Source organism: Chamaea fasciata, unplaced genomic scaffold, assembly GCF_029207755.1.
Source record: "Chamaea fasciata isolate MVZ Bird 193981 ecotype frontalis unplaced genomic scaffold, bChaFas1.0.hap1 SCAF_5, whole genome shotgun sequence".
NCBI lineage: Eukaryota > Metazoa > Chordata > Aves > Passeriformes > Sylviidae > Chamaea > Chamaea fasciata.
The window spans coordinates 59,538,908-59,556,209 of NW_027094090.1; the positions used below are offsets into that span (position 1 = coordinate 59,538,908).

General features: G+C 41.9%; 1 protein-coding gene across 2 annotated transcripts in view; it reads left to right on the forward strand.

Moving 5' to 3' along the window:
* TBXAS1 (thromboxane A synthase 1) overlaps window positions 1–17,302 on the forward strand; it is a 259,885-nt gene that overhangs the window by 177,447 nt on the left and 65,136 nt on the right. For both annotated transcript variants that reach the window (XM_066183899.1, XM_066183900.1), the window contains exon 14: window positions 15,943–16,257. In XM_066183899.1, the coding sequence (XP_066039996.1) occupies window positions 15,943–16,257 (315 nt within the window). The remainder of the gene's footprint in view (window positions 1–15,942; window positions 16,258–17,302) is intronic.

Sequence of the window (17,302 nt, forward strand, 5' to 3'; positions counted from 1 at the left end):
TAAATATGGAGTTGAACACAGTTCTCAAACCTCTACTTCTGCTTTTAGCAGAAGGGTAAAATTGCTTTAAAATATGTAAAAAACCTTTCGAACATTAAATCTGGTGTCTGTGTTTGGGCAGCATGCAGTGATTCCGAGGAAAAAAATGAGTAGTATTATTTTAAAAGAAATTTTAGTTATTCACCTTCTTTAAAAGTCAAGCCATTTGCTTGTGGTTTAAATTGCCTTCTTTCCTTCCCACATTCAAAGAATTTTTTTAAAAAATTAATTATTATATTTTTCTTAAAGATGTAATGAGTTTTATAACTTTCTCAGGATTTCTGAAGTGAGTATTTAAACATAACGAAGCCACAAAACCTCGAATGGAAATGAACTTGAAATCCCTATTACTTTTGGGCACCTGTTGAAGTTTCTTGATCACCCTGTTGTTGTCTTTCCAAGGAGGAGCTGAATGTGATCTTTGGGTTTCAAGCCTGGGCTGAAGTGTCTGGCTGAGGTTCTTTCATCATGAAATGCAGCTCTGCAGTCTCTCTGCTCAAAAGAGATCAAGGGCAGAATAAGTAACGAGAGTGGTGGCTTTCTTGCCTCCCCAAGGTGTTCAGGAAGAGTTTTGCATTACTGCTGCATCTGTCCCAGTTCTGTAGCTCTGAACACCTGTGAGCCCAGGGCTTTATGAGCACTATGGCCACAAGAAGTTAGCAGATTTCTTCTTGGTTACCTGCTGCCAGCAAGCACAAGCAGGTCTGCTTGCTATTGCTCACCCTTTACTCTAATGCACCATTTTACTGTCCCCTTGGTTATGGCTCAGAGTGCTTCACGGACTCTAGACAAGGAATAGGCAGATGGTATATGTTATTATATTCTAATATGTATCAGGTATATATTATCTGCCCCACTCCAGCAAACCCTGCAGCAACCCTAACAATATAATCTTGGCGTCTGTGATCCTTTCTCTGATGCCCCCAACTCTCTCCACTCCCTTTTGGTCTTTCTCAACCACTGCAGTGTGTCTCCACTTCTTCTTCAGGAGGTGACAGGAGTGATGTCCCTATCTCATATTTCCCACATCCCACCTCAGCTACACTATGGGGTTCAAAGTGCCATCATGCACATGAGCTATCTCCATGACTTCTTGGGGCAATGCTCTCACAGAATCACAGAATCATTTAGATAATAGAAGGCCTTTAAGCTCATTAAGGCCAACCCATTAACCCAGCAGTGTCAAGTCCACCACTAAACCATGTCCACCAAGTGCCACATCTATGTGATTTTACATGCCTCCAGGGTTAGTAATTGAACCCCTTCCCTGGGCAGCGTATTCCAACAACTGACCACCCTGTTGGCAAAGAGATATTTCCTAATATCCAGTCAAAAACCTCCTTTGGCACAACTTAAGGCCATTTTCTCTCGTCCTATTACTTGTGAAAAAGACCAGCCCCCACCTGCTCCAACCCCCTTTTAGGTGCTTGTAGAGAGTGATAAAGTTCCCCTGAGCTTCCTTTTCTCCAGGTTAAATAACTCCAGCTCCCTCAGCTGCTCCTCAGCAGACTGGTGCTCCAGACCCTTCCCCAGCTGCAGTGCCCTTTTATGCACATGCTCCAGCACCTCAATGTCTTTCCCATAGTGAGGGACCCAAAACCAAATACAGCACTTGAGGTGCAGTCTCAGCAGTGCCAAGTACAGGGGATGACCATGCTTCAGTTTGCAAGAACACAGACTTGTGCTAATGGACAGAATTGAAGCACCAGGGTGTTCATGGTGATTAATCTAGTCAAGTCTTTGCATATCCACAGTTGCCAAGAATGATCTTGCAGATTGTACCAGGAAAATGTAAGCATCTATGCAGGAAAAGTTAACTTCATTTTCTAAGACGTGTGTGGTAGAGCTCCTTCAGAGGGCCTTCAAAAAAATTTTAACTTTGGCCCTTTCTGGAGAGAACGGGAGTTTCAGATGCTCCTTGCAGCAGCATTAATCTACAGGAAGTCACTAAGCCAACAGGATGCCTTCAGAGGTAAAAGGAGGAAGGACTTAAATGCTTCTGTCAGTAAGTTTTGTGTGTATTTTCCTGCTGTTTTCATTAGCCAGTGTGGGAAGTGAAGATGGACATTTGGCTTTGCCCATCATATGCCCATAGCATATGAGAAACATCTTTTATTTGAGAAAGGTGGGATCTTTAGCACTGAAAAAAGGCTTTTTCATCTAGAGCTAAAATAAACAAACTCACATGCTCAGTTTTTGGTAGTGTCAAGGTTTTCAGTGACTTTTAAAAATTGTGTTTGCATGGCAAAATCAATCTCTTAAAATATTGTTTACTGAAAATCCATGTCAAAAGATAGCTTAAGAACTCTTCCAGATAATGTTTGCAGTAAAATTTCTCTGAAAAACTGGAAGAGGAAAGAATTGAAAGGCAAACCTGCCTTTTTCAAAGAAGCCACCCCCGTCACTGAAGGAGAGATGAAAAGGAGATGAAAAGATCAAAAGTCTTTTTTTTTTTTTTTTTTTCTTCTGGGTGCGGGTTGTTGTGGCTATGTCCTGTTTTTCCTCTTCTTGATGCTGAAGGGCACAGAGTGGTCACAGCTCTATTTTATGTGTCCCCTAAAATGTGGTGAGCAAAAGCTCATTGTGCTTTGAAGCTCATCTTTCTCTGAAGATCCAGAGAAAACTGGCCTTTGTCACTGAGTTTTGTGGTGGTTTGACCGGCACAGGCAAAAAAACAGAAGATAAGAAAGCAAAAGAAATTAAGTGGTTGCTCCTTATAAGGCCCTGGGTCTCTTGCTTCTCCTCTGCAATGCAGACCTGGCCCACCCCATCAGGAATTTTTTGCTTTACCTTCCTTTATGATCACGAAGGGACCCTGTGCTTGCTTTCCCGAGTGAGGTTCAAACATTGCAAATCCTGTTTATGCCTGTGGTAATTCCCTGTAGGCAATAACGTCAGTGCTGGCCACTTGTCCCAGCCTGATCCTGTGCTAGTAATGAGTATTCGCAGCATGCATTTCAGTGTCTGATTAAATCTTTCTGAAAGGCCATCTGTTTGAGGAGGATGTGGCATTGGCTTTAATACTTTTTATACCTAGTACTCAATGCTGCTCTTTCATGACCTTAGACATAAAGTTTTGTCCCCTTGGTTAGTTAGCAACCTTCCTGATACTCTTATCAGAGAAAACTGAATCAGGGCCGTTGCAACCTGGTGGGTCACTGTATATATTTGGGGAAATGGAGACTTTATGGTGTCCAGGGCTCAGAAAAAGGTCTCTGTTTTCTGGAAAGGGAGCAAAGCACATCCAGCTGCCTTTCTTTTCTAGCACTCAGAGTAGAATCTGATGTGGTCGTATATCTGTTGGTATGTGCCAAATCAGTAAGTAATCTGGCCTTTCTGCTGCATGTTTTCATATATGCGAAACAGCCAGCCTAAGCAGTGTTAAATCTGTCTTTCAGGCTCATCTTCCTAGGGGCTTGGAAGCACAGTTTCCCTTTGTGATTCTGTTGGCATAAAGAAAATCTTGCCCAGCCTATCTTTTCCTGCTTCCTGTCATTTGTTTTCTTTCATGGTGTGGTCTCAGTATTCACCCCTTCAGATGAAAGGGAAAATTGTTACCCTGAGGTTGTGCACATTCCCTTTCTTTTGTAACTTGTCTGTCTTACTGTTCTTCGTCTCTTCTTTATGTTGCCCTTACAGTTTGCTCCCACAAGTTTGTCAGGAGACTCTACTTGAGGTCTCTGAAAGCCTTTCCTTTTCCTGCTTCATCTGTGATCTGGGTCTGGGGTTTTTAAACCAGCAAGCAAAAGGAACCTTGCGTTAAATTAAATAATCTGGAGATTAACTTTCTGCACAGCAGAGTAGTGGTCTTTAATGCCAAGGTGGAATTTAAGATCTAATCTTTGTTTACACAGTCTTTTTTGTTGTTGTTTTTACTTACACTTGATCTCAATCTGCAAGGGGCCTATTGACTGGGACTGGAAATTTCATATATTAATTTTACCTTGCTGTTCAGAGCAATAGCATGTTTGGGTACCTTCCCACTACAGGCAGGCTTTCCTCTGACATGTGTAACTAGAGCATAGCATCTAAATTCTTAATTTAGAAAAAATCACAGATTTACTGACCTAATTGCAGTAACAGAACTTTCCTTTTCTCTGTCAGTTTTAACAATTTTGGTTTTGTCTTTCACATTTCATCCTTTTCTTTTTCTTTTATATGATGTTGGTTCACCATTCTTCCTTCCTGAGTCACTTCCAGAACTAGAAGGGGAGTTGCAGCATTTGTGGTATTAGTGGGTGATCTTTGAATTTGTCTCTTAGTCTCTCTGTGTCTCTGTTTGCCTACAGTGACCTCTCTGAGCCCCACGCACTGCCTTCTTTTTGCAATACAGTATGACCTTTTCTGAAGCGGTTATGAAAAAGCTGTTCCATGATATTTCATTCTTGTTCAACCATCTTGTCCATCTTTTGGCGTGTTTTGATCTCTGGAGGTTTTTCCCTTGATCTGTCTTAGCTGTTGCCGACCACTTTGCACTCCTTTGATATCTCTCCCTTTTCTCTCGTGTCTACTTACCCTAGCAGATCCATACTCCTACTTATAAGAGGCCCTGACAGTCCATCTTGCCAGCAGGAGAACCGTTTAAGTGGCCAGCATTTGGATGACAAGTGCATGAAGTCGCTTTTCTTTTTAACGTGGTGAAGAGTCAGTCTGACCATCTCCGTGCACAAAGGCAACCAGCTCTGTTTGCTGGGGCAATTCTCTTCTTGTCACTGTGTCCAGGCTGCCTCAGGAGTGAAGCTGCCTCTCCCTGCCTGTCCCCACCTCCCCCCAGCCTTCTGGAGCCGGCAGAGCCAGGGGTTTTCACTAGACCCCATCCGCTCATGACCGTATCTGGATTTTGAGGAGAATTTACTATTGTAGTTGTTATTATGGAAAGTGGCAGATTGTCTGTCACTGCTAACCTCGAGGAGAGGCTCGCTGAAATGTACCCTCAATGTCAGCTGACTACAAGGCAGGAATCCTGCGTGGTGTTTTCTGTCTGCCTTTTGTTAAGAGCAGCCTGAACAGTGGTGGTGATTCCTCTCCCTCCTGAAAATCCACCTAGAAATCCTGCATCTGTGGCAGTCAATGCTGCCTTGCCCTGGCTACACAGCCTGTGAGTGTTCAGGGCTTTCTCCTCTTCCTTCACCGCATCTACCCTTCATTTTTCCCTCCCGCTGGGATAAGCAAGCTATATCTAAGGGAGACAGAGACTAAAGGGGAGCTGAGTACCTCCTTTCTCTCTTCAACAGAAATTTACACTTTTTAATAATGTAATCTCAATTAAAAACATACCAATTAAAATGGGCTTTTTAGTAGCTCTCTGGGGAGAGGGAGCTATAATTCACATTAAAATGTAAAGCTTCAGAAGCAGGGAGAGGTAGGTGCATTGCAAGTGCCCGAATATTCAGTGATTTTAATTACAGTGGAAACTTGATAAATTGCTTTGTGCCACAATCCATTATTAACAGCTTAATGAATATCACTGCTGCCTGTTTTAAACTGCTCCATGGTGAAAATGATTGTCAGTATTTCAGCTGTGAAGTCTGATTTTTTGGCATGCCTATATATTTGCCCCTTAAAGAGAGAGAAGGTGGGTGAAAGTCTGCGGGCTTGGCTTTGGGGCTGGGTAAGTTCTGCTGGCTGCAACGTCCTGGGGGAGACAGCAAGTGGGAAGCTGGAGCTTTGGTGTTTCACCACGGTTGGCACTGGCCAGGGTTGAAATCTGCTCCATGCCATTTATGAGCAACATCTTTGAGCACACAAAGAGCCAAAGAGGGATCACCAGATCTTAAGGCTACCTTAACACATGCTGTTTCTCTGCATAATACACATCAAGGATAAAGGGCTGCTTGGTTGCTTGGGGTGTCTGCTCTGGGGTAAAGGAGAGCAGAAGTGTTACAGCCCCATGGTCAACCATGCTGCTGCTGAGCTCATTTTGGAGCAAGCAAGGTGCCAGTTGATTTGAATTTTCCAGGTTTTAGCCAGCAACAAGCTGATTTGAGGCATGGAATTAGTCAAGTCCTTTTGGAATGCTGAAATGACACCAGTGATTGTGCTCAGCTTTAAACAAGGATGAAACAGTTATTTTTTTTTCTTGACAGTAATTATGGCTGTAATTGTGCTAATGTTATAATGTTACATATTTATATGTATATTTGTAGTAAAATGGTACCTTTCCCCCACTTTTCAAAGCAGCTTAATATTTCAAGGATAAAGGTTATTATTAGGAATGATAATATTTTAGATGCTAACAGCAGTTACAGGGGGCTTTTACTTGTGCCCCATTGAAGTGTTAAATCATAGGAATTTAAACAGCCATGGTCTAGCTTCTGTGCAATTTATTATTTATTGTGGCTGTTCTGTCTTCTGTTGATCATGTGGTTGGACCAGAGGGTCACAATCCGAAAGTGGGGTTGCTGCCATATTTTGACAGGATCTGACTGAGATGCAGGATAGATCTCAGGACAGAAATTACTAGGAACTGCTCTTCTGATTCAGAGAAGTCACAAGTGCCTATATGTGATAAACATGATTTTTCAGAATATTTTGTGGTTATTATTCCAATTATGTTTTTCTGTAAAACAACAAAAATGTATTCACTTTCACCATCTCAGAAATGTTAACGTTACTCATGATGATGCTAACTTGCACCCTGCCAATTACACAGAACCCTTCTGGGTCATTATATCGATAATTACACACAGGATTTTTTTTTTCTTGTGAAAAATCTTTTTGTTGACAGAGTAGTAATGATGCCTGTAAGTTCCTTAAGTATTGCTCAGTCAGGGATATGTAAGATGTGGGAGGTGTCCTCATATTTTTGGGGAGAAAGACAGCTTGTATTTGGTGTGCTGTTAATGTTTCTATAGTTGTATTTTTAATTTTTTTTTTTTTTAGTTTGACTTTAGGAAGCATTCCAGGCTGTCATTTTTAATGCATCCCTGTACTGGCAGAGGACAAAGTGGCAGGCAGTAATATAAAATGCCATCTAATTTTTCTTTTGTTCTTTAATTCACGCACACGTGCTTCTTCTGTGTGTTTATCAGTGTGCACAAAGTGCCTATATTTGCAAGATAATAGCTGTGTAAATATTAGAAAGTCATATTGAAACTCTGTGAAGGGAAGGAGAGCAGGGGGAGAATCCTTCCTGCTACGGAGGAGCCATCTATTGGATAAAACCCATAACTGAACCGAGCATCCATGAAACTGTGGAGGATAACACAGTTTGTTATTGGTCACTGGTTAGCTGAAAATAATCCTTTCCTTCCCAGTGCTTTCACCCACTGTGTTAGAAACCTGTATCCCTTCATGCACACAAGTCATGAGAGTCAGATATAGATGTGATTTATGTACTTTAGGTAAAAGCCAGTTTAATATAGCTGAAAATCCGGGATAAATCCTAATGTAGGGTGCAGGTGTGATCATGAATGGATAAGCTGGCAGTAGGATTGCCTGCCAGCAGTGAAGAGCAGTTGGTTGAAGAAGTGTTAGAGACATTTTTTCCCATATTATTAATACAGAATGTAAATAACATTTACTGTACTATTTTTTTTAGCCATTTATGTCAGTCTCAAAACCATGATTAGTTTAGTTAAAGGAAAAATTTATTTAGTTTCCTGAAATTACTTAAGGGCATCACAAAACTAAATAATGAGTTGTTCCTTCCCTCAAAACATATTCAATCTATATGTTGTGTGATGCAGAAAGAAAGGATCTTGAACAAACCCTGGGGAGAGATGAGGGAGGGAAGGATGTGAGCAGTAAATTCCCTGAATGGCCCCGGAATGTCCTGATGGCTCCTCAAAGTGAGTGGTAAGTGGGGCTTTGTGAGAATGTTAAAAGGTGCATCTAGGGCAGGAAGAACAAAAAATAAGAAAGAAATAATGATATTCCTGTGCATTTTCTTGAGTGTCAGACAACTACTAAAACAAGAAATTATTATCCATCAGGAATTACATTTAAGGAAATAAAACTGTAATCTGTGGCAATTAGAAAGGAACAGAGGGCTGCCTGCAATAGCAGCCTTTAGTCAGCAATTTGAGTCAGCAGAGGGTCAAGCTTCTGAGTGTCAGTCGCTTAGCCTAAAATACTCCCTTCCTGCATCCTCCCTTCCTCGTACAAATAACAGAGGGGAGGAGTGTGAAATAGGGTGGACAGCTTGCTGCCGGTTTGGGGCTGGGTGCTTGCTCCGCATGCTGGCATGCATGGCAGGGCCTGGCCCAAGCTATTCTTTCTCCCCATCACTCAGTTATTTCTTTTCTTTCCACACTGTCTATTCTGATAATGTCACCCTCCCCCTTCAAGCAGCAAAACACATGTGGGGCAGGAGAAGCTCAGCCACCACACACACAAATCCAGTATTTATTGTTTGCACTGTGCTAATGCCAGGAGTCATTACCAGAGTGGTGTTATCCTAAATGTTTTGCAAGTACAGAATGAGGAGGTTGCTGTCCACTGATATTTGCTGCCAGTATCTCTTTCTCACCACAATGCAGAGACTGGGAAAGCTGGATGGGACTCTCCAGCCACTGAATTTTGGGCTGCTTTCTGATCCTTCCCCAAGTGCACCTGTGACAGAGGGAGCTGTGCCCTTTATGCTGTTGTACTGTGACCTGGGCTGACAACTGCCAGCCCAGTGTGGCAGAGCTGCCAAGCAGCTGCCACAAACTACATGACATGTTTTTGCCATTAAACTGAATTTCATGGTGAAAAAGTTGGTGCTTGTCTTATATACCTGAGCCTGGTACTAGGGGGAAACTCCCCAGAGTCAGAGACAATGGCCAGTTGATTAGAGCTGTAAATAGACCTGGCTGCAGACAATCCCTTGATTTTACACTGAACAGCTATAGGTAGGGTTTCCAGCTCTCAAGACAAGCTGTGGGTTTCTCTGTGGGCCCTCAGTGTTAATGAAACGACCAAACAGGGATGTATCTCATTTCTTCCCACCCATAACTGTGGTACCTCTATATCCTACATATCACTTCAGCCAAGTCTGGCTTTTGGCAGGGTTCTTAAAACCAGTCTGCTCCTGAAGGAGTTGTAAACACCTGTATTAAGATTGTATCAACTACAAACAGTTCTGTTCTTTCTCTTCATTCACTAACAGTTGGATCTGAAATTCAAATTGATTTTCATCCCTGGTCTGTGTGGGACCATCTGGAGAAGGAGGTTTCTGCCTTCCAAGACGTAAGCCCTCTAGTGCTACTTGCTGCAGTATAAACTGAGGGGAGATGGGTCACTAACAAAATCTGGGTTTTAAGAATTCCATCCAGCTTTATTTTCAGGTTGAATTAGGGTTAATCCCTCTGTATGCTACTAATGCTTTTACTTTACTTTGCTTTTTGAAGGTCAGAAAGGGGCAAAATTTTTGAGGAATAAACCACCGGTACCTATGCACTCTTCTCCCTCGTGAATGAAGGACCTACTGTGTGAAAACACTTTTGTGTTTTTCAGCAGTTTGATTTTTATGTTATCAGCAGGCTTTATTAAAGATATATTTTTTTATATATATATACACACACATTAAAAACATGTACAGGCTGTGGAGTCACAGACATTATGGATGTAGCTGGTGAAATCTAATGATTTACAATATCTGTGGTGACTCACTGGAGGAGGGGAAACGTCTGCAGTGACGGAAAAGGTCCAGTGCTGGGGTGGACTGCCTGGGGATGCTGTGGAAAGTCAGGGTTTGCTGGATTTTTAAGAACAGGTTAGACAAACAGCTGTCAGTGCTAGTTTGGCTGATGTTGCCTTGTGGCAAAGGGATGAAGCAGATAACTTGCTGAGTTCCTTCCAGGGCTCCTTCCCCTCTATGATGATGCTTTTGCCTTAAACTCTTTGAGTCTGTGTAAATCTGTTTTTATCCTAGGTCTTAAATGGTTTTCTGAGATCATCATTAGCTTCTCTTCACGGTGTTTTATAAGATTTGATGTCTGTTGTACCGATTTTACAGATGGAGAAGCTGCACCAGCTATAACTGTGCTTTACAGGCAAAAAAGGGAGTGCAGATTAAAGCGTCTCAGCTTCTGTGGAAGGGCAGTGCTTTATCCAGTAAATCATATTGGCCACTTGGCAGGTTTAGTGGCAAACTCAGCCAATAAAATCCATATAATATTCTAATTCAGGCTTACTCTTGACTTTTTTATTTATTTATTTATTTTTAAATTTTTTTTTAGAGGAACATTGGCCACACAGAGAAGATACATTTTGTTGCCATGTCTAACACTTTCTGTTGTCAGGTGCCTTCATCTATTTGCTGAAGAGCCTGCCCTCCTGGGGGCAGCTTTCATTTTGCCTTTCTGCAACATTATTTTAGGGGCACATTACTTTCAAGTAGCAAGCAAAGGCATTGCTGTGGCTTCTGACATCAAATGCAGAGCTATTGAATGCTCACAGGGCTCTCTTACAGGTGTGAACTACTATCAAAAACTTGCATACAAGATTAGTGAATAATATAAGATAATAGCAAGTCTAAAGTCATAAAAAATCTTCTCAGTTTGGGGTTTTATTATAAGTATGAAGATCAGATCAGACTGGCAAAAGCGTACTCCACTTTCCGAACCAGCATCAGTGATTTTTTCTTTTTTGCTTTAAATTTAGTCATTTTTTAAATGCAAGTTGTATCGCTTTGTAAGACCTGCCTGCCCTCAGACACGCGACCCATTCACAATAAAAACATTGCAGTGTTTTTTTCTGTTGATATTAACAAATGCAAACAAAAGAATTTTATCTGCCCGACTGAAAAGTCTCCCAGCCATTCTTGATCAATGGCCGTATCCTGCAGTCCAACACAGTCCAGGTCCTTCCAGAGCTGAGCATCACCTGTGAGAGCATCACATCCTCAGCCTTCAGACACACAAATTTGAGGGCCTCTCATTTGACTTGAGCTTCTGTGTTCAAGCACAAGGCAGAAGGACAATCTCTGGGATGTTATGGAATTGGATATATTGGCAGAGAAACTTTTGTGATTCCATTGAGAAACCAAATGAAGTCTGCCAGTGTTAAGAGGTTGAATTCAATCCTTTCAAAGAAGTTTGGCAAAATTATAATTTTTGTGGGACTGCATTTTGTGTGTCTTTTTCAAAAGGATATGGGTAGCTACTGCAGTGTTTTACTGATAACTTCAGGGTGGCACAGGTTTGTCTCACCTAAAAAGAGGGTTGCCAAATCAAGCTTATAAAAGGCTTCCTGGATAAACATTGACATAGCAGTGTTTGTACAGGTTTGCTGAAATAATATGAGATGTGAGCTTTCTACCTGATAGATAAGGATTCTGAAATCTATCTTTTTCTGAGTTTGAATCAGAGCATTTGAGAAAGACCAGGAGGGTCTGTACAGTATATCGTGATTGATATTATGTTAGCAGCATCACATTTGCATGACTTTTAAAGCAAGTGCTTTACAGACTACCGACCAATTATCTAATTTATTTTGATTCCTTGACTCATCGTCATGTAGATTTTTGTGTTTCTGGGCTCTTCTGAACTCAAAATGCAGATCTGAACTATCAGAGTGCTATAAAATTTGAGTATAATTTCCAGAAAACATGACTGAAATAAAAACATCAAGAACTACAGTTCAAACTGATATTTATTTGGTAGTTTTCCGAAAGTAATTTTTTACTTCAGCTTGCAGAGAAGCTGAACAGCTTAATCTCTCTACCAAAAGCATGACCCAAGGGGCCCCTGGATCCCCAAAGCATGGTGAATTTGCCAGAAGGCCAGCTGGCACGTCAGTCTTAGATATGAAACCACAGCTCCCTGTTTAGGATGGAGAGAGCTGGAGACACCCCCTGCCCGCCAGGACCCTTGCCTCCTGTGACAAAAGTCGCGCTGCATCTGGCGTGTGAGCGGTACATCCCCATCCTTCCGACAGCCGCCGAGCTCAGACGCTGTGGTTTGGGATGGGGAGGCGGATGCTGGCCTGCCGGCCCTGCCCGGCACCGCGCTCCTCCGTCCTCCCAGCGCGGAGCGCGCCGCTCGCTGCGCCTCTGCGCTGAGCCATTGCTCCGCATGGCCAGGTGATGTTTGAGGAGACTAACGAGAGGAATGATACGGCCCAGAACACTGGTGTCAGGAAATATACTGCAAGGTGTCTATCTTGGGGAAGCTGTAAGTGGGGCTTGTCTTATTATATATTTCAAAGGGGATGTCTGTGTCGCCACCAAGTTAGACATTCACCCTGTCCCACACTGCATTCAAATGATATATTTTTTGTTCAAATCTTAGCTTTCCATTCAATTATCATTGGCTTAATGACAGGGTCTGTGTTGTACAGGGGCAAATCAAGAGCCTATCGCATTAGCACGCCATTCTTTTGTGGCAGGAATTTGTTTCTGAGGCCATTGTAACATAACTATGCAAGCGTCAGAGGACAGGATGGAGGCTATTATGGGCTTCTGCTTTTTGTGAGGAAAATCAAACAAATGTCCCTGATGGAAAAAGGAAACCAGCAGCTGGACATGATGACCAAAGAATGTTTTTGTGCAGTAGCACTGTAAGTACTTGGTCTGTTGTCAAACTGGAAAAAAAAAAAAAAGCCTTTTTTAATAATTTTTTTTTCTTCTGCTGTTAACTGAAGTGGAGAAACCCCCCCTGTGAATTTTCATGAGATGCCTTTTCCTTATTTCTACAACTTAAAATCCAATTATATTTGGGTTTATGCTAGTATTTGCCTCCATTGCCATTGTCAAGTTTTGGAATCAGAGCAATTTTTCCATCCTGATGGTGCAGAAAAAAATATGTTTCATTATGACTTGTTATAACCCTGAAAATCTTTTCTCTCGCTTGGGTTGATGACGATTTTTTATGTGGCACTCTTTACTGATGCCTAAAGTGAAGTAGAATGAAGCATAAGGAAGAAAAGCTTTGCTGAAATATTGCTTCTTCCACTGTGTAGAATAATCTTGGAAGAAAGCTTGCTTCTCTCTGATGTTATGCTTCTTTTCCCCTACTATTATTCAAGTTGTTTTTGCAAATGAATGTTGTTCTTGCGAGGTTTGTTTATGAAGCCATTGCTCTTAGCAACCCCTGCTCACTTGTGAGCAAATTACATGGCACAGATCAGGTATCCAGTTGTTTCTGGATAGGATGACCTTAAAAACAGACTCTGCAACAAGACAAGCTTTTAAATTCCTAACCAAATATATTATGTGAGTAATAAAAAGAGCTCCTCCAAATGGCCACAGAGGCATTTCAGAGCACATTCCTGGGAATATTCACTTGTGCTAGTATTCATTAAGTTTGCTTTCAGCAAAAATTCTCATGAATGAAATTTTATTCAGTAGTCATTATGATTATTACTTTGCTATCACAGCAATAACCCGATGCTTTGTATAAGGCCAGGACCTGATTTTGTTTAAGGCTGGAGAAACATCATGCAGGGTCTCCAGAGAGTGTATTGTCTAAACATAAGACCAGGCTCATCTAACAGCTCATGACTGCAAGGAGCAAACCCTTAGAGGGCAATGGGTTCGTTTTCAAGAAAATTCACAGCTAGAGAAGGATGGGTGCAGAGCCATAGCAAATGTTACACCTTTCAAGTTGAAGGAGGCTACAGTGCTACAATTCCACTGAATAGGAATGTAATTATACATTTTTACGTTATAAAGGTGGTTTAGGTGATGGTGGCTAGTCTTGCAGATAAAGAGACTGTCTCTAAAGATGCACTTTGTTACTACTTTGAACTGGTTTATCCACACACTAGTGAACACACTGGAGCTGGACTCTCTTGGGGGAGTTTGGGTTGCTTTTGATGGGGTTTTTTTTGGGGGGTTGGGTTTTGGTTGTTTTTTTGTTTGGTGGTTGGTTGGTTGGTTGGCTAGTTGGGTTTGGTGGTGGTTTTTGGTGGGGGTTTTTTGTTTGTTTGTTAAGCTGGTGCTTTTTTTCTGGTTGGCTTTTTGGTTGGTTGGTTGTTTTTGGTTTTTGGTTTGGGTTTTTGGTTTTTTTGTTTTTGTTTTTTTTGGGGGGGAGGGGGTTTAATTTTAAAAAGGGCCTAATACAAATTTATGTACCAGGGAAATCCCTGAAGCACAGGATATGCCAAAGAGTTGGACTCTGAGCTGTGCAATATATGAACTCCCAGGACGTGAATAAACTTTTCCTTCCTGGAAAAATAAAACAAGATTTTCTGCTATTCACAGCTGAAGTCTGCATGAGGTCTTGCTTCCTACAATCTACAGGAACATAATGAAGCAGAGGTATCTTATCATGTTGGTGGGAATTGTGCCTAAGTCTAGGCACGAGGAAGTGTTTTCAGAGCTGCAGCTCATTTGCAGAGCACAGTGTCTGTAACATTTTTTTGTGTACTTTCTGGTGGAAAAGCATGTCTCCCATGCCTTGGAGGTGATTCATTCTGACTGGTGAATGTGTAGGGTCCTTCCAGAGGCAATGACTAACACTGGCTGCTCTCTGGAGCATTGATTTTTGGGTGTACCAGGGTGCAAGATGCTCCTGGGTACAAGGTACATAATGGAAAGGTTCTCTGGGGTGGAGGGAAGGAGCTGTTAAAGAGGCACTGTGCCAATCCCTTGTGTTATTCAAACCCCGAAATAACCATTCCTCTCTGCCTGTAGATCGATCAGAACAGTTTGTTGGCAGCAGAGCTAAGCACAGGACACTGAGTATTTCTCCTGTTTTCTTGTCTCACTGCTCTCTTTTCCCATGTTGTGTGAAAAATAAATAACCTGATTAAGTCGTTTGACATTTATAATTAATTAGTTCTTCCTTACTCTTATCTTGTTTGCCTGTCCTTTTACTTCTTTTTTCTACTTTATCTCTCAATCATCAGATCCAAGAAATCATTCAAATGATTTATTTTTAACAGATAAATACAGTTTACAGCATATTCTTTTCTTTTGAAGAAAAGCTTAGTCCCTTCTTTTGTCCATCCCACAGCACAAGTTGTCATGTTCTGGCAATGCAGTCACTTCTAAGTCCTTGAGCTATCATGTATTCTGTTGGTATTTGAGGAATTGAAAATCAATCACACAGCCTTATGGCTTAGGTTCAGCACAATTCTATTATGCCCACTTGCAAAAGTCAATTCAAACCTTTTGGGTTATATTTCAAAGCCTAATCAAGCTTGCCGTCCACACTGGTTTGGAGTCAGCTCACTCTTGGCCATAGGTCTGTTTGTTAGAGCTTTTGTGTCAGAAACTAGTGTGAAAGAAAGCAGTTCCCTTAACAATAGAATTATTCAGTGGGCATTTTGCAAAAACAAACCCTCCAAACAGGTATTGTGGTAGGGGAATGCTTGCTGTTTTAATACGGTTCTGCTAATAAGTTTTTAATAAATTGACTAAAAAGTTATCTTGGTACAAGTGTTCATAACTGTACTTTCTCATAAAAAGGTGTCCCAATTTACTGAGATTAGATTTCTGCCCTGTCATGTTAAGCTGGTACAGAAAGTATTGTAGATACAACCCTGAACTTAGATGGTGAGTTCCATGCTTTGGACCATATGAACAAACGAGGATGGTGCATCTGAGCAGATGGACCGACTCCTCCAAGCATGATTTGTGCTGCCTCCATCTGGCAGGTGCACATGGGGCCTGCACATGCAATGTCTATGTCAATCCCCTGATTCCCAGCAAGTGCCAAGAACTCAGCCTAAGAATAAAAGAAGCTCTGTATAGAGCTGGCCATTAGCAATCCTCTGTGAAGGATAACTACATACCTGTTATGAACTGGGGGCAGATCAGTCTCATCCCACTGGGAAGAAAGCAATGACAGGCTGTTAGTTATGGCATTTCCAGCTGATTTATAGAAGTCTCCTCGTTCAGTGAAAAGCTGGTGGCCATTCCATAGGAGCCAAGTATACCCTGTAAATAGGAATTAGCTGTCTGCTTCCATCCCCCATGGAAGGCATTGCTCTGTGACCCATCCTTCATGTTCCTTGTCCCGCTGTGTTCTGCAGAGGCGCAGAGATTTTCTCCAGTGGATGCTCGACGCCTGTGACTCAGCCGACTCCCTGGCAGCCGGGTGCTCGGGTGTGCTCGGCCCATCTGCTGCTCCCAGACAGAATGAGGCGCCTCTGGTTGGCACAGCCCCATCTGAGAAGGCTCAGAAGACACTAACAGAGGATGAGATAGCAGGCCAAGCTTTCCTGTTCCTGATTGCTGGGTATGAGACCACCACGAGCACGCTGTCCTTTGCCACCTACTTGCTGGCCACCAATCCAGAGTGCCAAGAGAAGGTGCTTAAGGAGGTTGATGAGTTCTCTGCAAAACACGTGAGTATGATATGCTGGTCTGGGCTTTGTGCAGGGAGCAAGGCAATGTAAATGTATTAACACTGGAGATGGCCTAGAAACTTTGTGTCATAGTGAATGCTTAACCTTAAAAAATTATTTTACATTATCGAAATCAAACAGCTGTTATCAGGCTCTAAAACTACATATTTCTATTTTTATCCTCTCGTACAAATGCTTCTATTGTTTTTGTGGTCAATTTTATTTACTGATCTTTGTAGGAACATAAATAGTGTTCTTACAAATCATAAACTTCAAAGTTTTGTTTTAAATGTTCATAATTTTTTTATCTAGCAGCAGAATATACGTGTAAGCTTAAAAAAAATCATGGTATCTAATTCTCTTATACTGTGTTCAAATTACTTCTCCTTCACTATCTGTATTTGCCAAGGGCATTTTTGTTTCCAGCAGCTGGAGTTACTTACTTGTTTCATTCATATATGGCAGGCCTGTGTGTTCCCTCTTGTCTGGTGACTTCAGCTGACTTCCTCAAGGCCTGACAAGTTGTGAAGGTGCAACTTGTCCTGGAGTATGGACATTTTACTGGGTAATGCTGGGGGCAGAGTTGCACACAGAACCCCCTACTATGCATCCCCAAGGAAAATATGGTTCATCTTCTCACCAGTTCCTGAAAGCTAAGAAAGCCTAAGAAACCAAATGGAAATTGCTGGGAGAGGTAATCTAGAGGATAGGCGTGTGATGTCATTCATATCTCTCTGTAGATGGGGGATGTGAAATAGTAAACATTTCAGTGAAAGTGTGTGGAAATCTGAGCACAATCAGTCATTAGCTGGCTGGTTCCTTTAGGATATTCCACGTAGGGAGTCCATGCACATGGCCATGTCTACATGAACAAGCAATGTGCTCCTGTAGGCACAGATTCATCATCCAGCAGAGTTGGTAGTGAGGGCTGTTGGGTATACACTCTATGCACCTCAGGAGTTTATTCTGCCGTAGTTAAAGTCTAGCTCTGTGTGCACCAAATTTCCCTAAGCAGCTGATCTGCAAACCAAGAAGTTGGTTCCAG